General features: G+C 39.1%; 1 protein-coding gene across 1 annotated transcript in view; it reads left to right on the top strand.

Moving 5' to 3' along the window:
• Positions 1 to 19,162, top strand: part of PTPRN2 (protein tyrosine phosphatase receptor type N2) — a gene marked incomplete at its 5' end in the record, with an annotated part of 646,773 nt that extends 627,611 nt beyond the window's left edge. The window contains 2 exons of the mRNA XM_032183394.1: positions 12,367 to 12,440; positions 17,438 to 19,162. Of these exons, the coding sequence (XP_032039285.1) occupies positions 12,367 to 12,440; positions 17,438 to 17,509 (146 nt within the window). The remainder of the gene's footprint in view (positions 1 to 12,366; positions 12,441 to 17,437) is intronic.
• Between the last annotated feature and the right edge of the window lie 411 nt (positions 19,163 to 19,573).

Raw genomic sequence — 19,573 nt, 5'->3', positions numbered from 1 at the left:
CACAATAAATATAATGGCTGCATCTTTGTATTCACTCCAAATAGCTACATTAAATAATCTTATTAGGTAACTGGAACAGTTCGAGAACAACGATGTCTATTCAGTCCTGTCATTCCTGTGTCGTGTCAGTGGAAAGTTTTAAATGCAAGTGTGTCCTTGTGTTTAGTTGTTCCAGTAACCCAGCAGTGCTATTTATCATGTAGTTTATTACCATAATTATTTTTATTGCTAGATTCATAAGCAGAACGGTTACAAGGCCCTAATCCTGTCCTCATCAAAGTAATAACAAAAACTATGTGGTAGAGACAGGCCTTCCAGTAGCATACTATTTTTACATGAATATGAAAATTGTAAGAGTTATCAAAGTTACCTCCAATTTCCCTGACAGACAGCTTAGGGCAAGTTTTATTTTTGAGTGAAAAGTTCAGAAATTATGTATTTCAACTGTATGTGCGCTTTCATGATTTAAATAAGTACAGAAAATGATAATTGATTGTTTTTGTAGATAACAATGCTTGCTGGATTTTTGACAGGGACTTTTTAAAGGATGATTTCTGCTGAGAATTTTAACATTCTTAATGTACTTACAAATTTTATCTTTTGTTACTAGGGAGGACAAACTGTTTTAGATGAGTCTACTTGATATTCCTTCCTCACCCCAAATTCAAAGTAACTCTGAGCTGATCAGTTTTGGGGATTTTTTGTATGTGATTTAGAGAAAAAGTGGGAAATTTATCATTTATTGTCTTTCCTGCAGGCATGTATTAGTAACTAAAAGTTTGATATATTTCAAAATACTTGTATTAATATTTTCTGTCATGGAAAAGAAAAAAGAAAGATTACGGGTAAAAAAAGATTATTCCTACTTTCATTCTTCTGAACTGAAAGGCTTGGATAGTGTGGATAAAAGTTTGATTTTTAGATATTAATCCAGCTAGCAGCTGTTCGGGGTTTGCTGACCATCCATTTTCTTATGTTTGAACTAGCTGGAATGAGATGAGTGAAAGGGAAAGTAAATACGAATTTTAAAATCCTTTTAAAGTATTGATTTCAGAATTCTAAAACCCAGCAAAAAGATTTGATTTAATGAAGCTGAACCAATGGTTTCTTCTCTCCCATTCAAAACCCTGGATTATAATTGATGAGCGCACACACTCTGGCCTGGGCTGGCTGTGGAGGTTATCTCTGCAAGTCCTTTCCTTGCCCCCACTACACTATTGTCTGAGGGTCTTGTGAGTCAGCTCCTGAGCAGATGCAGTTTCTACCATGACATTTTAAGGCAAAACAAAAGATTCTCTAGTTCGCCTTCTGACTCATCATGATCAAATGATTTTGGCTAATCTGAACCCTTGCTGTGGTTTTGCTTATCTGCTGTGTGGATTTAACAATCATAATGAAGTTGTAGGGTTGGATCCTCTCTGAAAGGATTTTATGAAAGAAAATACTTGCCCATATTCATGTTAAAATGGATACAATCTGCTTATTCTTCAACCTTTATGCAAAGTCTGAGAATATTCTAGTCTTAAGTGTTAGAGATCCAAGTCAAGAGCAGTCTATTTCTGACATACTCTTGGTGAATGAGAAAGTATTTCTTCAGCCCATGATACAGTTTCTCCTGTAAATTTAAAACTTAATATACTACAAGTGTCACACAGTGGTTGAGAGAATATGTAGTGTAAAGGAGAGATTTTTTTTTTTAATAGTATTTAATGTTAAAAGAGCAAAAATTGGAATTAGAATTAATTGAAATTCTTGAGAAGAATTTACAGCAGAAGACTTTAGAATGTAATTATTTTCATGTTCTAAGTTTGAATCTATTCCATCACTGCTCTTTGAGGTTTGTGGGAGTTAGATGATTATCTCTAGGAAAAAATGCAGGCCGGTAAAGCCAAAAAAATTAGCTTTTGATTTGTGTGCTATTGTGCTACCCACAAGACTGCCTCAGTTCTTAGCAGTGATGTTAACCATAGAATTCTGAAACGTGGCTATTTCATTTTCTGAAGGAAGTTCTTAGTGTCCTTGTAAACATATCATATGTTATAAGGCCTGTTTTTCAAGTGAGCTGCATTTATGTATTGTAACTTTTATGTAATGAGTTACCCTGGAAACACAATTAGGCAAATAGTGCTCATTCTTGCAGCGTTTCCCAGCAGATAATTAATCACAATGAGAGCTGGGCCCCCAGCTACATGCAAAAGTGTAAAGGGAACGTATAGGGCAGCTTTTTACAGTCCAGGCTGTGATGCTAAGGGAAACCTCACTATTTAGAAAAAAAAAAAAAAAAAAAAAAAAAAAAAAACTCTTAAAAATAGTATTTGTTTCCTCTGCAAAATACATGTTGATGCGTAAACTTTTAAGGTTTTTCCACATTATTGACACTGTGCTCATTGATTAATAGTTCATAAAATTAAGATAAAAACCTAGCACATTCTACAAACTCTGGTTATAAAATGAATAAGTGACAATGGGGAAGGTGGTGTTGGTTGATGTTTCTTTGTGTATGTTGTGTGGACTGTGTTTTTAGATGGATTCCCAGATGGAATATAGAGATTTCAAACAAAAGCAAAGACATTATTGATGTAATTTCTTTGTAGGTTGGTTGTTGTTGTTTGTTTGTTTTTTTCCTTTTATACAGTTTAGTGGTGAGGCATTACCCTAAAAGAGCTGTATTTCTGACTTCTTTGCTGTTCTCAAGATTTTATTGAAACAGAAGTGGGACTAGAAAAGTGTGGTAGAAAGCAAACCTAATTATTCAAGTTTTGGGGCAAATGAATTGTGAAGAAAGACTGATCAGACATGGACTATTCCTTGGGAAAGGGAGCACGAAGGGGGGTCCCCATAGAGCGTTAGGAGACCCTGAAAGGAATGTATTGATGTCAGTAAGCAGCTTGAGATAGTGACTAATTTGAAAACAAGAGGTCATTGACTGAAACTAAGGAGGAGACAAGCAGATAAGGAATTTGGGCAGCATTTTTTTTCACACAAAGTGTAGGTTAGAATATCGAAAAGTGGAAAAGCTGGTCATAGAAGTACAGTACTATCAGTTTGAGAACCAGCTGGGCAAATGTTTGGAAAAGGAGGGTTACACACAGAGTGAAGAACTACTTTGTAGTTAATCTCACGCAAGTAGTCTGTAGATGATTTGAAGAGAAGTGTTTAATTGACCAAGATGGTAGTCTTCTGACTTTGAAGGGTACAATGTATATTACCAAACTAAAGTGTGATTATTCCACAGCTTCTAAAACTGGACCAGTTTAGTCACTTTTAAGAATACACTCTGTTAAAGAACAAATCCATAGTAGTTGCATCTTTTATACTCAATCCATGTACTGTCGTGAAAGCATTACCACCTACGTGCAACATGAAATGAAAGCAATGTGAAATGTAGTTCTTACAATTTAATAGTTGGACGTGGGCGAGCTGCCTCTGAGTGCCCTGCAAAGTAAATTCTCATTTTCCAAAGGGGACTCCAAGATTTCTTAGGGCAAACTGAGGCGCGTTTTCAGAAATGTGATTTTTGCAGTCAGCATCTTAACTTTGTTCACGTTTGACTCAGCACATGGAGATGAACTGCTTTTGAGGTAATTAGCTGACATTTTGTAGAAGAGGTGCTGAAGGAAGCAGATTGTTTAGAGCTCTATAGGAGCTGACACGGGGGAACACCTATACACAGGCAGTAGCAGCACATCCTCGATCCTTGCTGACTCATCATCCCCTTTGTGTGTGTGGGTGCACGCGTGCATGCATAAATTAAATTTAGGTGCATGCCATAGTATTTTCTAGAGTGATCATGGGTGATTATAGGATATCTGCCCATATACAGAATACAGCTTATTAACTTCTATTTCTCAAATTTAGTAATTTAGGCATATTCCTATTGCTTTTAGCTTTTGGATAAAATCTAGATGTAACAGAGAAACAATTTCTGTATGGTATAAACTGTGATTTGACTTAATCTCATGCACAGTGGAAGTGAGGATTGGGTCTCACATTAGCACCCATTTGCATGCAGTTACAGTGAGTGGTTTCTGCATGTTTTTTCTGCATTGACAAAGGATATTAGCTTAAAAACTGTCATGTCAGTAGTGAATTTCTCTCCCTGTAAATCACTGAATGCTCAGAAGAATTAGTGTCCTGTAGCAGTTTTTAAAATACCAGGCTGCTCCTTTTTCATTATCGCCTTCCTTTGGATTGCATAAAGCCACATAACTTACATTTATACATACAGGTTATGTTCAAATGCAGTTTTAAAATATTAATATAAAATATGCTACCAATAACACATTATGCAATGTATACTCTGTGTGCATGTGCATGAATGTCACAGTATTTTTCTCTTCTTCACTTTTATTACTTTTAGTACTCCCTTCTCCATTTGTATGCTTCCTTTGCCAATTGGGTTTTTGGATGGTGTTTTTTCTTGTTGTTTTGGTTTGTTTTATGGTTTTGTTTGGTTTGGTATTAATAATGGTAGTGAAATTTTAATTTGGGTCTTTTTTAAGTGTATAGTAGCACTTATGTATTTTGACTGAGAGTAAAGACTGTTCATAGATTCAGGTATGGGTTGGGTCCATCCCTAACTACATACACACATGCACACAGATTTTGTTCATCTCAGAGAGAGTAAGTGTTTAATGAAAATGCCAGCCTGAATGCATTTATCTTTTTTGTTATCTTTAAAAGTGAGTCCCTCATTGGTTCTTTAGCTAATGCTCATTTCTTTCCATGAAAAGCATCAAAAGATCCTCCTGGCCAATAGCAGAATTCCAGCAGCTACAGCAGTAGATGTCTGGATAAGTACAAATAAAACTTGGTTTTGGTTTTGTAGTTTGTAGCTGTTGTTCAGCTCCCCTTTTTAACTCTAATATTTACAGGTGTTTTTACTTACTAGGAACTCAGACAATGAAAGTTGAAGCAAGAAAATACTCTTGTTTTTGTTTGTTTGTTTGTTTGTTTGTTTTTGGTTGGTTGGCTTTTGTTTTATATTACAGCAGTTACAAACCAGCAGTTACAACCAGCAATTACTCTTACAAAACATTCTTCACTTCTGTGGTACTCCCTACATTGTACTGCAGATGGTTTATCTTTTGTTTGTGGTTCCTTGGTGCTTTTTCCTTTGCCATTTCTGTTAAGGTTTCCAAACCTTAGGGAGGAAGGGGAAGGCAGCAGCCACAGAGCACAGATCTCAAACACCATTAGATTTGACAGATCCCAGCATTCATGAGCCTGAAACCACAGTGCAAAAACTCATCTCTTTTCAACCCAGGTTCATTAGAGCTAACTTTAGCCATATAAACCATTTAATGTTAAGCGTCTCCGCTAACCTAGTTGTCTAGGTCTCCTCAGTTGCTGATGGAGAATGATAAACACCTCTGGAGAATAATTCTCAGGCAAATGAATTGCCCACCAGGGCTCTCCCTCTCTCTCTTAGCTGTTGGGAGAGGAGATGACTAACTCAGATTCGAACTTCAGGGATGGCTGGAATAGATAAGATGAGGCTGGGCCTTTGAGACTAAGCTAGTTAGTAAATACTACCAGTGTGCCATTAAAACTAATGGTCAGTGAAGAAGTGGTGTTACACTCCCCCTAGTTATGACCCTTTCTTCTTTAATCAGATTGAGTTTGCCCCTCATATGGTGTGATTAAATGTTTTGCAGCAACATTAGGCACTCAATGGGGCAAACACTGGCTGGAGCAGCTATGCGAGCTGTCCTTTACAAGCTGTCAGTGGGAAGCTGGAGGCATCTAGGGCTTTGGGGGCACTGCAAATCTACAGCATAGCCATACTACGTCCAGCTGGCTTGGGCGCTAGAAACACCATAGCTGTGACAGTGTAATAGGCCGTGAGTGCTGATTTACGTTGCTAACTCTCCAGAGAGCCCACTGCTGTTTCCATATACTGTACCACAGCAAGCTGTATAGATGTGTATTTTTTGTGTATTAGGCTCATGGCAGACCTAGCTCTAGGTAGTGTCTGTCCTTCTTCAGGAGGGGTCTGTCCTTGGTTCTCCGCAGTTCACTGTCTGCCTCCTTGCTAAGGCAAAGCTGAGTGCAGAAAAGGGCCAGAAAGTGTTGTGCTAAACCCGAGAAAGCCAATTTGTCAGAGTGTTCATGTGGGGAGGGAAGAAAGGGAGCACAAAGCCGCTGTGCACAAACCTGGTTTGGCCATGAAGCATCGCTTTTAGGTGTGAGTGTTGCAGTCATCACCCAACACAAAAACGACTTGTATTCTTCCTAAATGCAGACACACAGTGATGAGACAGCTGCTTGTCCTTGCTGACACCGTATTTTTGCCCTTATTTTTTCTCTCACTTGTATTCTCACTCTTTCGTCCTGTTAGATGCGATTCTTCCCCAGCGTTCCCGACTGCGTGACTCTGAGGCTAAAAGGCTGCCGATCAGCAGCCTCTTGCAAATATTAATTGGATCTTTTTCAGCTTCTAGCAACATCATTGGAAAGAACGGTATTAGGGACCCTTCCTTCAAGATTTTAACAAGCTGCTTTTTAATCTGACCTAACAAGTCTCTTTGCACTTTTAGGCCTAATTCAAAATCTGTGAAATGTAATAAATATCAAAACATGCATTAAGAAGGTAATATCTGACTAGAATGAAACCAAATACTTACTGCCGCATAAATAAAGTCACTTGACTGGTCATTTCTGTATTCCCCTTACTACCCTTTTTTTTTTTTTTTTTTCTGTTGGGATAAATGCTTCTTCCCACACAGATCATCATCGTCACCTTAAGAAGAAATGGTACCAGTACTAATAATCCCATATTTACAACTGCTTGCCATGACTCATACATCATATATTCAGCTTTGGAATCACTTTATGATCAAGGGGATCAGAAAGAGGGCTGAGAAAGGTGCAGAGGGTATTGAAAAAACAACAACAAAAAGAGTATTTATCTCAGTCCTCACCTCTCTACTATCCAAGTAGCTTGTAAACGGATTTACCTTTATAACAATTAATTAGGTAGGAAAAAAATGGATCATTTTATAAATGATGGTGTGAAACATAGGGTGAATTTAATGATTTAACTAAAGTGATGTGGGAAGTCAGAGTCTCAGGCTGGGAGAGAAGTCAAATGTATCTAAACATAGCACCCTAATGACCAAGCTACCATGTAGGTTTCACAGTAGCAGATTTATAGCCATTCTGCAGACTTATAATTGTATCTTTTTGAGGCTATGTGCCTGTAGATCTGAAAGTTTTTCCCGGCTAGAAAAATCCTTTTTAATGTAATATTTATGAGTGATACATATTTGTGAAACATTCACAAAGAAAACTCCTCAGTTTGGGTAATTTAAAAAGAAACCCCCCACAAATAACTGCTTTGATGAAGTATTTAAGGATCATTTTATTTTTATAAATATACAGAAAATTCAGAGCATCTAGAATCTAAAATATTCCTTTTAATATAGTGCTTTAATATAAAATTCTATCAGTTTCACAGAATCTGTGCTGCACTTTTCATCAGTAATGAATAAAATAGGATTTTTGACTTTGCTTTCAGTGCAAGTATGTTCAAGCTTATTACTTAAAAATAAAATCTCAAAGCTTGCTTCAATTAAGCCAAAATTTTCAATCTTATATTTAACAAATGCTGAATATTATTTTAACTGGGAAAAAAAATCATTGTGCTTCCAGGTGCACGATCTCTGTAGTTTGTTAAACTCAATAACACTTTTTAATGATACACCATCATCATTTCTTCCCAGCTGATATGTTAAAACACATTGCACCTCTCTACAAACTTTGTCACATTCCTGTACCATCATGGTGGCCTCAATGCTGCTGCAATGTGGAAGGGATTATCCTCCACCGAGTGCTTCTCATGTGTCTTGTGCCTTTCAAAACTGGTCCCCTGCCATGTTTAGGGGGAGGAGACAAGAGGAAAGATTTCATTATTATAGTAGTAAAGCTAACATTAGGTAATTCGTAATAATTTTAAATATTGCGAGCTGCTGCTGATCACCTTGTGGAGTTTATTGCAGCAGTATTTGGCTAGCTTGTTATTTATTGCATGAGGAATGGGAAATTCAACTTTTTCCATGTTTTCATGACATGCTGGATACTCCACTCATGCGACTGTCTAAGGGCAAACACTTTAACCCCTTGAGGTCTGCTAATCGGGAGCACCAGCTGTTAAGTGCCAGTGTGCTTCCTGCATTGGTGCCTGCGGGAAGAGTACGGGTTGAAAAGGATATGACCCTAAACTTCAGAAACCGCTGCTCTCCTTGGGGGCAAAATATAATTCAGCTTGCATCTTCTCTTGCTTTCTCTCCGTGTATCCATGTGGTTCTGATGCAGATTGTTGTGCACTCACTGTGAATGCTTAAAGCCTTGAGAAATATGACAGTTAATTGGTGAAGTTAAAATCTGCCTTGCACTGGTATGGAAGTGTTCTCGGAGGTATTTGCTCAGCTAGCTCACTGAGCTGCTGAGGGCGGGGGAAAGGCTATGGGCATCTTGCTCACAGTGAATTATTGCAAACGTGTTCTGTGTGTTTGTGGGTTTTTGTTTTGTTTTGTTAAAAAATAAAAAAAAGGGATTGCATGGATGATTTTTTACATTACTACCAGTACAATGTTACTTCAGCCTCACTCTACATTACAGTCTTCCATTCATTTGAAGAAAGCAATGAAATTCCATGTGAAAAAGGAACCTATCACAAACAGAACTCAAATTTAATCCCTATAGCATAAAATACAGTTAGAGGTGAAAAGGCAACTATTATTCTTTAAATGCTCACCCTTTATCCCCCTGTTATTTTCTGAAACAGTAGCATTGTTAAACAAACATACATATTGGAGGGGCAAAAAGATAAAAAATCTTCTGGTTTGGGCACATTTTGTGTTTTCTTACAATTTTCTGCAGAGCTGTCCAGCCTAGTATTTTTAACCCCTCCTCTAGATTATTTGCTGCATGATAATAAATTAATGTATATTAATGAAAGTCTGTCACTAGACTTCACAGTTCAGTAGCCTGAGGAAAACATTTCCGGTAGTGGGATATCCTTGTAATCACTGGGGCAAATTCTTCCTGCTTTTACTCTAAAACATTATATCAAATTTAGTTTGTATGTGGGGTTTCCAGATAAGCAATGTTTAAAATACCTTTGTAGCGTGTGAATATTTTGGGGCCATCTCAGTAAGAACATGGTTTGACCCTAATGTCCTTTGATGCAATTTCGCTCTCTCCAAGTGTCGTGTAATAATACATGGTGCATTCTGTCACCTGAAATGGCTTAAAAGCATAAATAAGGTATTATTAGGTACTAGAGAATGAAAACATGTTATACTGTGCTGTTATACTCCCAGATTAAAAGGAAAGCCTCAGCATGGCAAAGATGTTGAATTTGTTGCATATTGCAATAAAACAATTCAAAAGAGGGTTGAAAGCTCCGAATGCAGTCAAACACTGAGCTCCCATCATCTGTGAATGCAGGTTGGGCTCAGGCCTCCCTTTATGCCTCGAAAATATCTTCTTTCTCTGCCTCTTGTCACCAGAGAACTTTCTACAGACTACTGCACACAGTGGAAGGGAGCTGAATTTACATAATATAGCAGCAATCTAACATAAGTTTGAATAGAACAAAAAAAAAAAAAAGCTGTCATCACAAAATGAGGTTTAATAGTGGACTTGGAATATATACATTTAAACTCATTTGTTTTAGGCACAATAAGGGAATAGATGGAGAACATGTAGTTGTGGATGCGGAAGAGGAAGAGAGGTTTGCTAATGTGGAGGGAAAGCAAGTCAGGCTGGCTTCATCCTGTGCTGTTGATTTAATCTTTTTTGCTGTGAAGTTCCTTGTTCCAAGATATTTTTCTTCCAAAACAGCTCACCATGCTTGCAGCACTAGGTTTTGGTGATCAGCTTCTTTAGGGGCTCAGGTACTTCCCATCATCAGAGTATCAAAGGCATGCAGAAACATTAAAAAAAAAAAAAAAAAAAAAAAAAAAAAAAAAAAAAGGTAGCAGACCGATCTTGGCCTTTGCTTTGCCTTGCCTCTTTGGGCAAAACCATGCTTTGCTCACTTTTTGTTTTCTATTAGCTGTGGCTGTGGACATCAGAAGGGCTTGAGGGTGCCATGCTAATCACAACCCATGGGTTTGGGAACAATGATCAGTAAAAAACGTTGATTCAGATTTGTACTGGCAAAACACTTCAAAGCAAACTTCCCATTAAGCACACTGGCCCACCAGGACTATTCTCATGTTCCAGTGCGAAAGCATATTGCTTTGGTGTTTTGCTAAATCAGGGTTTTATGACCAGGCATTGTTCATACTATTAGGCGTGTCATTCTGTTAATGATGATAAAAAAGTAAGCAGCAGTTCACTAGTGAACGCCTGCAATCTGCATCTCCAAGATGGAGAAATTAACTCTTTCAAAGGCAGGCTCAGGAGCCTGTCTGGCCAATAAGGAGTGTCATGAGGTCTTGTCATAAACCTTTTCCCAGTTCCTAATGTGTTAATGTGCTGTCCTGAGGCTACAGGAGTTTCAAATAAAGAGCATCCCTCGCTGGAGGGGGAACACAAGTGTCTGCAGCCACAGGGAAGCCCACGTGACACACGAGCATGCCAGCTCCATTGGGAGAATCTTCTCCGGGTTCATCCTTGCAGCACACCACGGAGGCTCGTACAGGACCACAATTAACCTTGTCCATGGATGTCAGTGTCTCATATCTTAATTTCTGAGAAAGAGAATTGCTTTTATGTTGAACCAGGATGATTTTAATTCCTGGGAATTTAATGAGGCCACTAGTAAGGCTGTAAAGCACATGCGGTACTCATATTGCTCTGCTCCCATGGAAAGCTGTAATGGAACAGGAAATTCCTACCTAATTTGTGCGTGTGTGAGAACAAACACTGAAATGAGCTACTGTGTTACACCAGTGCTAGGGTTCACAAAGGTTCTACCTTTACCGATGATTTCCAGATGAATTGCAACTCTAAAACCCACAACACACTTAAGGTATAATTACTACTACTACCACTGTTTTTAGACTTGAAAGCATATGTTGGTATGTATTGTGGTCCGTTGTAAGGATGTGTTTTTTGTTTTGTTTTGTTTTTACTTTAAAAAAAAAAAAAGTTTACTACTTTGTCCAGCACACTTTCCCATAAATTCCTGTACATTGTATGGGGGGGTGGGGAATGGGGCATGGGCAATGTGTGATGCCTCAAACCATGGCAGTTAGCAAAAATATCTATATCAGATACCTTTTCTAAGTTGTCACTGTTATATTTACTGAATGAATTCATTCCATTTCTGATACAGCTGAAGAACGTATTTTCAAGGAGGCACTTGCTATTGATTATCCTTCTAGAGCTGCCCTGGAAGAATGTGCAGACCAGGGCAGTAGGGGATGGGGGAGTGGATATGGGGCAGTCACACCATGGTCAGGGTGACCCTCTGCCCACCTGCCTGATGCCTTGGCACTGCAAGATGTTCTTGCAAGGCGCAGAAGGGGACCAGTACGAGAGAGCCAAACTCTAACTCCTCAGCAGTGAGGGTTTCCAGCCCTGCTTCTACTCTTGCAGTTCATACAGGGATTGACAGGAGGAACCCAAACTCTTATTTTCTCTCAGTCCCCTCCAATAGCATGTATCTGGTTAGGCACTCAAGGAAAATGAGGGGGAAGCATCTCAAACTGAAGAGGAAATTGAGGAGGAAAATGACACTGCACTGTCCCCTTTGTTTCTCCGGGTTATGATGAGAAAGATGAGGACTCACTTTGCTCTTCACAGATGATGTTTTAGAAGAAAGTTCCTCCATTTGCACTGAGGCAAGAAGCCAGTCCCCACTGCAGTTAGGCTCTGCCTGCCTGCATCCTGGCCTTGCTGTTCAGCACTGGCCAGACACTCAAAGTAAAACCTAAAGAAAATGCCGTGGGTTTTGCCATCTCAAACAGCACTCATGCAGCAAGAGGCTGCCAGGTGCTGAGCTAGATCTTTAGCTGCAGGTGGCAAAAGTTCACCTAAATCTTGTTTTAACGGCATGAGTATTTGCATGGGTCGGGCCTACTCTTAAAAGTGGCAAAGGGGCACTTGGTGGCATGACCACAGCAGACCCTGAGGTTCTGCTAAATATATTCTGCTTTAGGTACAGGGGGGTTCTTAAGAATTTGTTTTTCTCTGGCTTTTCATGAATTAATGTTAATAAAAACTGCCCCTACGTCTTATTTTTCTATATGAACACAAAAATTGCAGCTGCCTGCCAAGTCTGTTGAGAGATGGATGTAATAATTTTCAATCGGACTGTTAGCCCAAAGGGAACCTGATAGCAAGAGATTGACAGATGCAGCATGGATTATCTTGTGCTCTGAACTCAGCCCAATTTGTGGTTTGTTGCAGGTGCTAAAGAGATTGATATTGCTGCTACCCTGGAGCACTTGAGGGACCAGAGACCAGGCATGGTCCAGACAAAGGTACTGTCAATAAATCCACCGGGATTTTAAATACATTAAAGGTCTTTCACAGTAGTTGTTTTCATGACAGAAGAGAGAGGGTATGACCTAATTTAACACAGGTCGCTTGCTGATTACTCTGTTTGGCTTCCTACCAACTGAGGTTTATTTATGCTGAAGATTTATCTAGGCTACTTTCTTTGGTGTTTACTGCTCTTTCTTGTAACATCTCCAACATCTATCTTGATTACCATATATGAAGGGCAATCAAGACAGCACTGTATAGTCTACTAAGGAAAATGCGTACGTGAAAAAAATGTTCTTGCTTAAATCCTGAATATGGATTGTTTTCTTAGAGCATCTCTGCCTAACTGTGCATGTAATATTTTTAAAAGGCTTCAACTCATTAAAGAAAGTGTAACTGCTGATGCTTTTTTCTGAAAAGGAAGTTTTGAATTAAAGAAAATACAGTTTTGAGGGAAATCAAGTCATTTTTAGTATCACTGAAGAAAAAGCTTATGCCATGCCTAAAGCAATGTCCTTTATGGATGTAGCATGGTGACTGCATTTATACCCCGTGGTGAGTTGAATATCTTACGCTATAATGACTGTCAGTTGTAATAGTCTCGAACTTTTATGTAATTTATAACTTTTAAAGATAGCTGATATTGTGATTGTAGTTCCTTACATCAGGAATGAAACTTTCTATTGTGATTCTCAGTGACGTGTGGAATATTTTGGGTATTTGCTGCAAGTTAAGAGCTTCAAATATGACAGTAAAGAAACCTGTTCATAACATAGAGGCCAAATAAATCTGAATATGACACTGTAAAATACTGAATGAAAGTTATAACCCCAAACTGAGTATCCAGAACGATGTGACAGCACTCTGTCTTGGTCAGGCAGGAACTGATAGGAACATCTGCAGCATTTAGGGAGTTGCAGTTGCTGAGGGACAAAGGTGAAATAAATCTGTTTTGCAGGAATCATTGGCTCATAACTTTTTCTGAATCTCTTCTTAATCATTTTATCTTCCCACTAATATTAGAAGTGATGCTGCAGAACAAGGGAGGGGTGGGGAAGGAAGGATTAATTATTATTTACCAGTTAAGTAAGTGCATGAAAAATTAAGATGAGCCAGCCAAAGCTAGCTAAGCTTTATTAGCAAGCAAGACACAAAATTGCACAAATCTTTCTTCTGCTTTGATTATTCAGACTGAGAAAAAAAAAATGGATATAGCACACAGCATCCAATGTCACATATATTTATTCTGCGGAAAGATGCAAGTCCTGAGCTACTCTGTAAATGCATCCAATTTATATGGCAGCTCTGTAGAAATACAGGGTTCTGATTCTGATTTGTCTCTCAGTTCAGAGAAATTACAGTTTGTTGCCTTCAACAAAAGAAAAAAAAAGCATAGCTCTGGTACCAAAGAATGAGGTTATGTGAACAACTTCTTTTACTTAGCTCAGAAATAGTTACCCGAGTCCCATGAAAAGCACACTAAAGACATGTTTCTCCCCTCCAAACATTTATCTGGAAGAGCTCCAGAAAGGCAAATGTATCCAGTGGTTTCACCCAGGATGAAAAATTTTCTCAGGATATTGCTTATCTCTCCTCTTGCTCCTTCTTCCATCATTGTCATTTTCTCAAAACCACCCAAATCACTTATTCAAGCTAATGTCTTGCAAATTATAAATATCTGGTTACATGCTAGCAAGGCACTATCCCCAGAGAATTTTTCTGACGGATTTAAACAAACCCCTGTGCTTTCCCAGCTGAATACAAATGAGGAATATTAGACTCCTGGAGTAATTTAAAACAATGGATTAAAAGTCAGGTTAGAAATGCCAATTACAGAATATCCCTAGGCAAAATAAACACCAACTTACTTTAGCAATGTTATTGTGTTTCCAGCAGGCAGCGCTCCACATTTTCAATAAGCATGTGAAAGATTTGCTTGCAACATTTTGTCTTCTGGTAGGGATCTTTAATTCAAAAGCACTGTATATAATAAATGGTAATGAAATTATCATAACGACATTCTGCATTTCTGAGAAGCATAATAGAAGGTTTGTGGTTTTGTTATTTTTTTGCAGGGGAATTGTAAAATAGAATTGATATGCCACATGTGAGAGGAAAAAATAATGAAGGAGGAAGTGTATTCTCTGTGATGAGAAAAATATTCTTCATTTTCTTTTTCTCTCTCCTGTATCTTTCCACGTGCAATCTGTAATGTTTAGCTGAGGTTCTTTATTTTGGCATATATGCTGCATGCACCTACTGTGTTTTCCAGGGAATTTTTATTTGAAGACTTAATGAAATGAAGCTTTTTTCTTTTTATCTAAATATATTACTTCTAAATATATTAATGTTGCCTCTGCATTATAGGTGGACTGACAACACGATATGCCTGCCCAGCTCTGTCTTCTAGGCAAAGCCTAGAAATACCTAGATATTTCTGTTTCTGAAAGCCTAGATATCTAAGTCAATCTTGTATATGTGAGTAGTGCATGTGAATGAGCTGTACAAAATATCAAACTAAGCCTCTTTAAAATTGCTATTACGTCTATCTATCTGTGGTTGCTCTCATGCAGTGGTGCGGGAGGGGTGTGAAGGCTTTTCTTTGGAGGGTGGGGACACACATCAATGGGAGCTGCACAGTCTGCTGCTTGCCTGTGTGTATTGTGCAGAAAGAAGGAATGGGAAGAGCTCAGTTGCACCATCCCAGAAAGACCAAGTCCTCACCTCGCCTTCTTTGTTGTCCCCTTTATGGCAGTTTCACAGTCAGGTTTGAGCTCTGGCTGTAAAGATGCTCTGATCAGCCTCACTGATTTAGGGTCACGCCTAATGAAAGGTACTGGACTCCACTGAGCTTGTCTCCAAAATCCACGTCTGAAATTGGGAGTTGCTGTTAATCAGTCCAAGTCCTCATGTGGCATAGCAGCTTCTCCATGGTGTAGTGATGCCCTGTGGGGCACCCATCAGTGAGAGGCAGAGTTGCTTGAGGTCCCAGGTCTCCAGGCTGGCAGCTCTTCACAATGAGGTGGACATGTGTCGGACCAACAGGGCTTAAGGGCAGATTTCCTGAGCGAAAGACTTAAGAGTTATTTTCAGCAATGGGACTATTATTAAAGTATTGTAGTCCCTATATTACAAGCTTTTCCTCACAGTAAAACACTCGGATGAAGAGCACGTTAGACAGCCTCACTGCCATGGCACCAGTTTGGTTCTGGCGTGGCATGTCCAGATGAATGCCTCCTCTGCCTCCTCTGCCCTCCAGCTACTCTCACGCATTTGGTGAGAGTATATTTTGATTCTTGCTCAAAATATAACTGCTGCTCCTGGATGGCCACCAGCATTTCCAGCGTCTCCTCTAATTGCAGAGACCTTGAGGCAGGCACAGGCAAGCGTATACACCATTTTCTGTGCCTAATGAGGGTGAGTCCTACTCTTTAGGGTGAATTGATGTCTGATTAAAAACTGCTGGATGCAGTCCAGCAAATGTGCAAGGATGCCACTTTGACAGCACCAGGCAGAGAGCAAAATCCGTGAACGTTGGTTTCTCTGAGAAATTATTCTCAGTTTTAAACTTCTTTTTCCTCTCCGGAACTGTGCTTCATGTCGCTTCTCTCTGAGGCATCTCCACACAGGAGATTATTCTGAAGTGGGGTAAGACAGGGCAGAGAAGAGTGGTGATGTAAAGCAAGAATTAGAAGTCAGCCATTTATGAACTACAAGTTGTTTACTTGTAATTTGTTCTCTCATCCTTGCTGCAGATTTCCACTGTTGCAAATGAATGCTATTAATCCAGTAATCAGCTGTGGGGTTGGCTGCATCCTGCAGCTGTGTGCCACTGCTGCATCCATACCTGCGTTCTTCCTACACAGCCCTGGCAGCTCCTGCTGGAGGCACCTGCTGGACCATTCACTTCCTAATTGGAGGCACAGACAGCATCCCAGCAGCGATCTTTGCAGGGTGTATATCAGACCTCGATTCTCAAAGTTGGTTCTTCCAAAGCTCTTAGCCCCCATTGGCTTAAGCCGCTGGAGCACTTCTAGAAAATCTCAATAGTTTTGCACAGTCCGTGAATGGTATCCTGAAGTTGCTTATACTCCAAGTAAACCATGCACATTTCTTTTTCACTCTGATAAGAAACAACCAGAAAATCATCCTGTCAGATATCTCAGTAAGCTAAATTTCTGAGAAGGATTACTCGCTTAGAAAATACACCACCTGTTAACCTTGAGGAAGTAAAGCTCCTTTGTCCTTCTGTAGGACTAGAGAGTTCAAGAGCATGTTAGGGACACACTTAGATGTTGTGGCCATGCCTGCCTGTGTCCTTCACACCTCTGTTAACCCAGCACAGAAATCTGTTAGTAATTTTGGTTTTATGCTTACAGTAAATTTGTAGCAGAAATGTTCCCAAATATTCCCTAAGCAGAAATAAAGTGGACTAAACATTGCTAGGTAATTTGTGGGTGCAGAAGAGTAGTTAAAAAAAAAAAGGAGAAAAAGAAAAATAACGGGTAAAGGAAAAAGCAGACATTGTTTTATATGGTAGATATAATGCGAGGAAATAGTTATTTAGCTGATTTCTGCTAGAAATAGTCCTGAGAGAAGCCAAAGACTCTCCTTTGCAGCATCTCACCTGTTTCATATCTCAACTACGTTAACAAGTTTCCATCTTAGTGTCAGAAGGAAATGGCTGGTGATCAACTACTCCCAAATGCTTCTGACCAAGCAATCGCAATACATCATCGTGTCCCAGTAGCTTAGTTTGTGCTACCAACATTTTTCTCCATTAAAATGACTGGTTTCAAGATGCTGTCAAACATGTTATATAGCATCAATAATCCCTAAACATTTCACTCCTTTCCATTGCAGTGTGGAGTTCATCCTGCATATTCATATTTTCAGCAATGTCTTGAGGATGCTCGGCTGCAGAACAGTGCGCCAGGCTGTCGGAAATTTTTTTTGTTTTATTATTCAGTGTATGCGTTTGCTCTCTCCGCAGGAGCAGTTTGAGTTTGCTTTGACAGCAGTTGCAGAAGAAGTGAATGCAATACTCAAGGCACTTCCACAGTGAGCAGCTCGTTCTCCCGGAGGTTCCCACAGGATCCATTCCTCGTTTCCTCATCCTCGGTCCCTGTGAATGTTCTTGGACACCACGACCTGACCTTAACTGTGTATCTTCTGTTGTAACCACATAGTGATAGGGTCCTTACAAACTCCTTTAGCTGGTAAAAGTTCAACAGTTAGAAATGTGTATTCTGTTTTTTGGGTTTTAAAATAAATTTTAAAAAGTACATTGAAGCCTCGGATTAAGTGACAGAATAGACCATCTAATTCCTTTCACATCCTGGAAGCCCTGAATGTCACTCTCTGAAAGCACACATTCATGTTCTTAATAGCAAATATACAGTATTGTGGGTAATTAGTGCAGTCAATATAGTCTCAGAAAACAGTGTTTTGTTATATTTTGGAACTCCTCAAAGGCTGAACAAGAGTGGGGGGCCTGAAAGGGATGGTGATTGTTCCTACACAATGCCGAGCGAGGGCACGAAGCAGTGCTGAGGGTGTGAGTAAACACAGGTCCAGGCTCTGGCAAAGGGAGCTTGCACCTTCTCATGCTGGGCTTTGGCAAGCAAACATTTTCTTAACTGTTGTTTACTTTTCAGCTTTGTGCTGTGAATGGAAGAAAATCTGAGCTATAAGTAAATAGGCCTTCACAGTTGTTGCAACTGGGGAGAACAAGCTGGTCACGTTAATGGGAACCTGGGGGACAGTGAGCACGGCAGCTCTGGCCGAGTACCTACAGAGTGGAGCAGGCGAGCGTAGACACACTTCCAGGCATCAGGTACATGTCCAGAGCTGGTATGGACACAGATTCTTGACTTTATGGGATTACTGAGGAAGAAAATGGGACTCTCCTCTTTATATTTTTGCATTTCCCTCTGTAAAGCTGTGCTGTGCCATCCTTTTCAGCCAGGGAAGTATATTTCTATAAAAGCCTGGCTGAAGATGCAGAATCACAGGTCTGCATTGTATGATCCTCATTGCATTTGTCTGAGCCAGACATTTGTTGCACCTTTCTGCTCTTTCCTTGTTCTGAATGATGCCTACTTTAACTATTAAGGGATAAAGAAGCACACAGTTTGAATATCAGAGATTCTTGTGTTCTCAAAATCCTAATGCCTACTGTTGTGAAGTAATGCTAAAATATGTCTGTAAATGGCTTGGTTATGCAATTCTGCTTATATGAATTCACAGTTTTAGTTGTGGCACTCTGCTAAAGGGAATGAAACTACTGATGGCAAGTACTCTTATTTATTTGAATGTAGGGCCAGAGAGTAACATTATCAAATGTTCTTAGGTGATATAGGCTCTGAATTTCATTTTCAAAAGTGAACACTTGGACACTTTTTCATACGCTATTCTACATTTCTGTGGTTTAAGAATTTATTTTTTTCCAAAATCTTGACAGTGTTGTATGCTTGAAACTATATTAGGCTAATTGATTTACCTCAGCACTGGAAAATACAGAATTGAATTGAATTTAGGAAGGGGGAAGCCTTTATAAATTTATAATCAGTGAAATGTTAAAAATGCAATATTGGAGAGTTTTGATGGCACAGAGGTAACAGGCATCTATCAGAATCAACCATGTTACAGTTTTGTGTTGTAGGTGTGAATATTGGTGATTTCTTCTTTTTAGCAATTAAAGAGTTATTAAAAAAAAAAAAAAAAAAAAAAAAGCAGAAAACTTGTTACTTTTCTCCATACTTTTCTGTATGCTTTTCTTGGTATGTGCTGTTGCTTAATTTGTGCATCCCATTACTACAGCAGTACAGAGCAGTTACTGCAGATGCCATCATCCTCTTAAGTACACATACTGTACATTAAGCCACATGTTTATTTTATGGCCTAAGCATTTTAGAGCTTTCCTAGCAATAACTAAAAAAACTAATGGAGTATGAATGAGAAAATTGCCTTTTTCATTTGATAATTTAGGTTTAACAGGATTCTTTTATTACTTTAGCTAACACAAAATTGCAGATCAGGGCAGATGAGATCCGTTTGAGCAGTATCAGCAAGTGTTTGAAGTAGATTTACTGTGAGCCATGTACTGCATCTTTCTGAAAATACAGGT

This window comes from Aythya fuligula, chromosome 2 (assembly GCF_009819795.1).
Source record: "Aythya fuligula isolate bAytFul2 chromosome 2, bAytFul2.pri, whole genome shotgun sequence".
Lineage (NCBI taxonomy): Eukaryota > Metazoa > Chordata > Aves > Anseriformes > Anatidae > Aythya > Aythya fuligula.
Note: the sequence above shows the minus strand (reverse complement) of the source record. Positions and strands in the feature narration are given on the sequence as shown.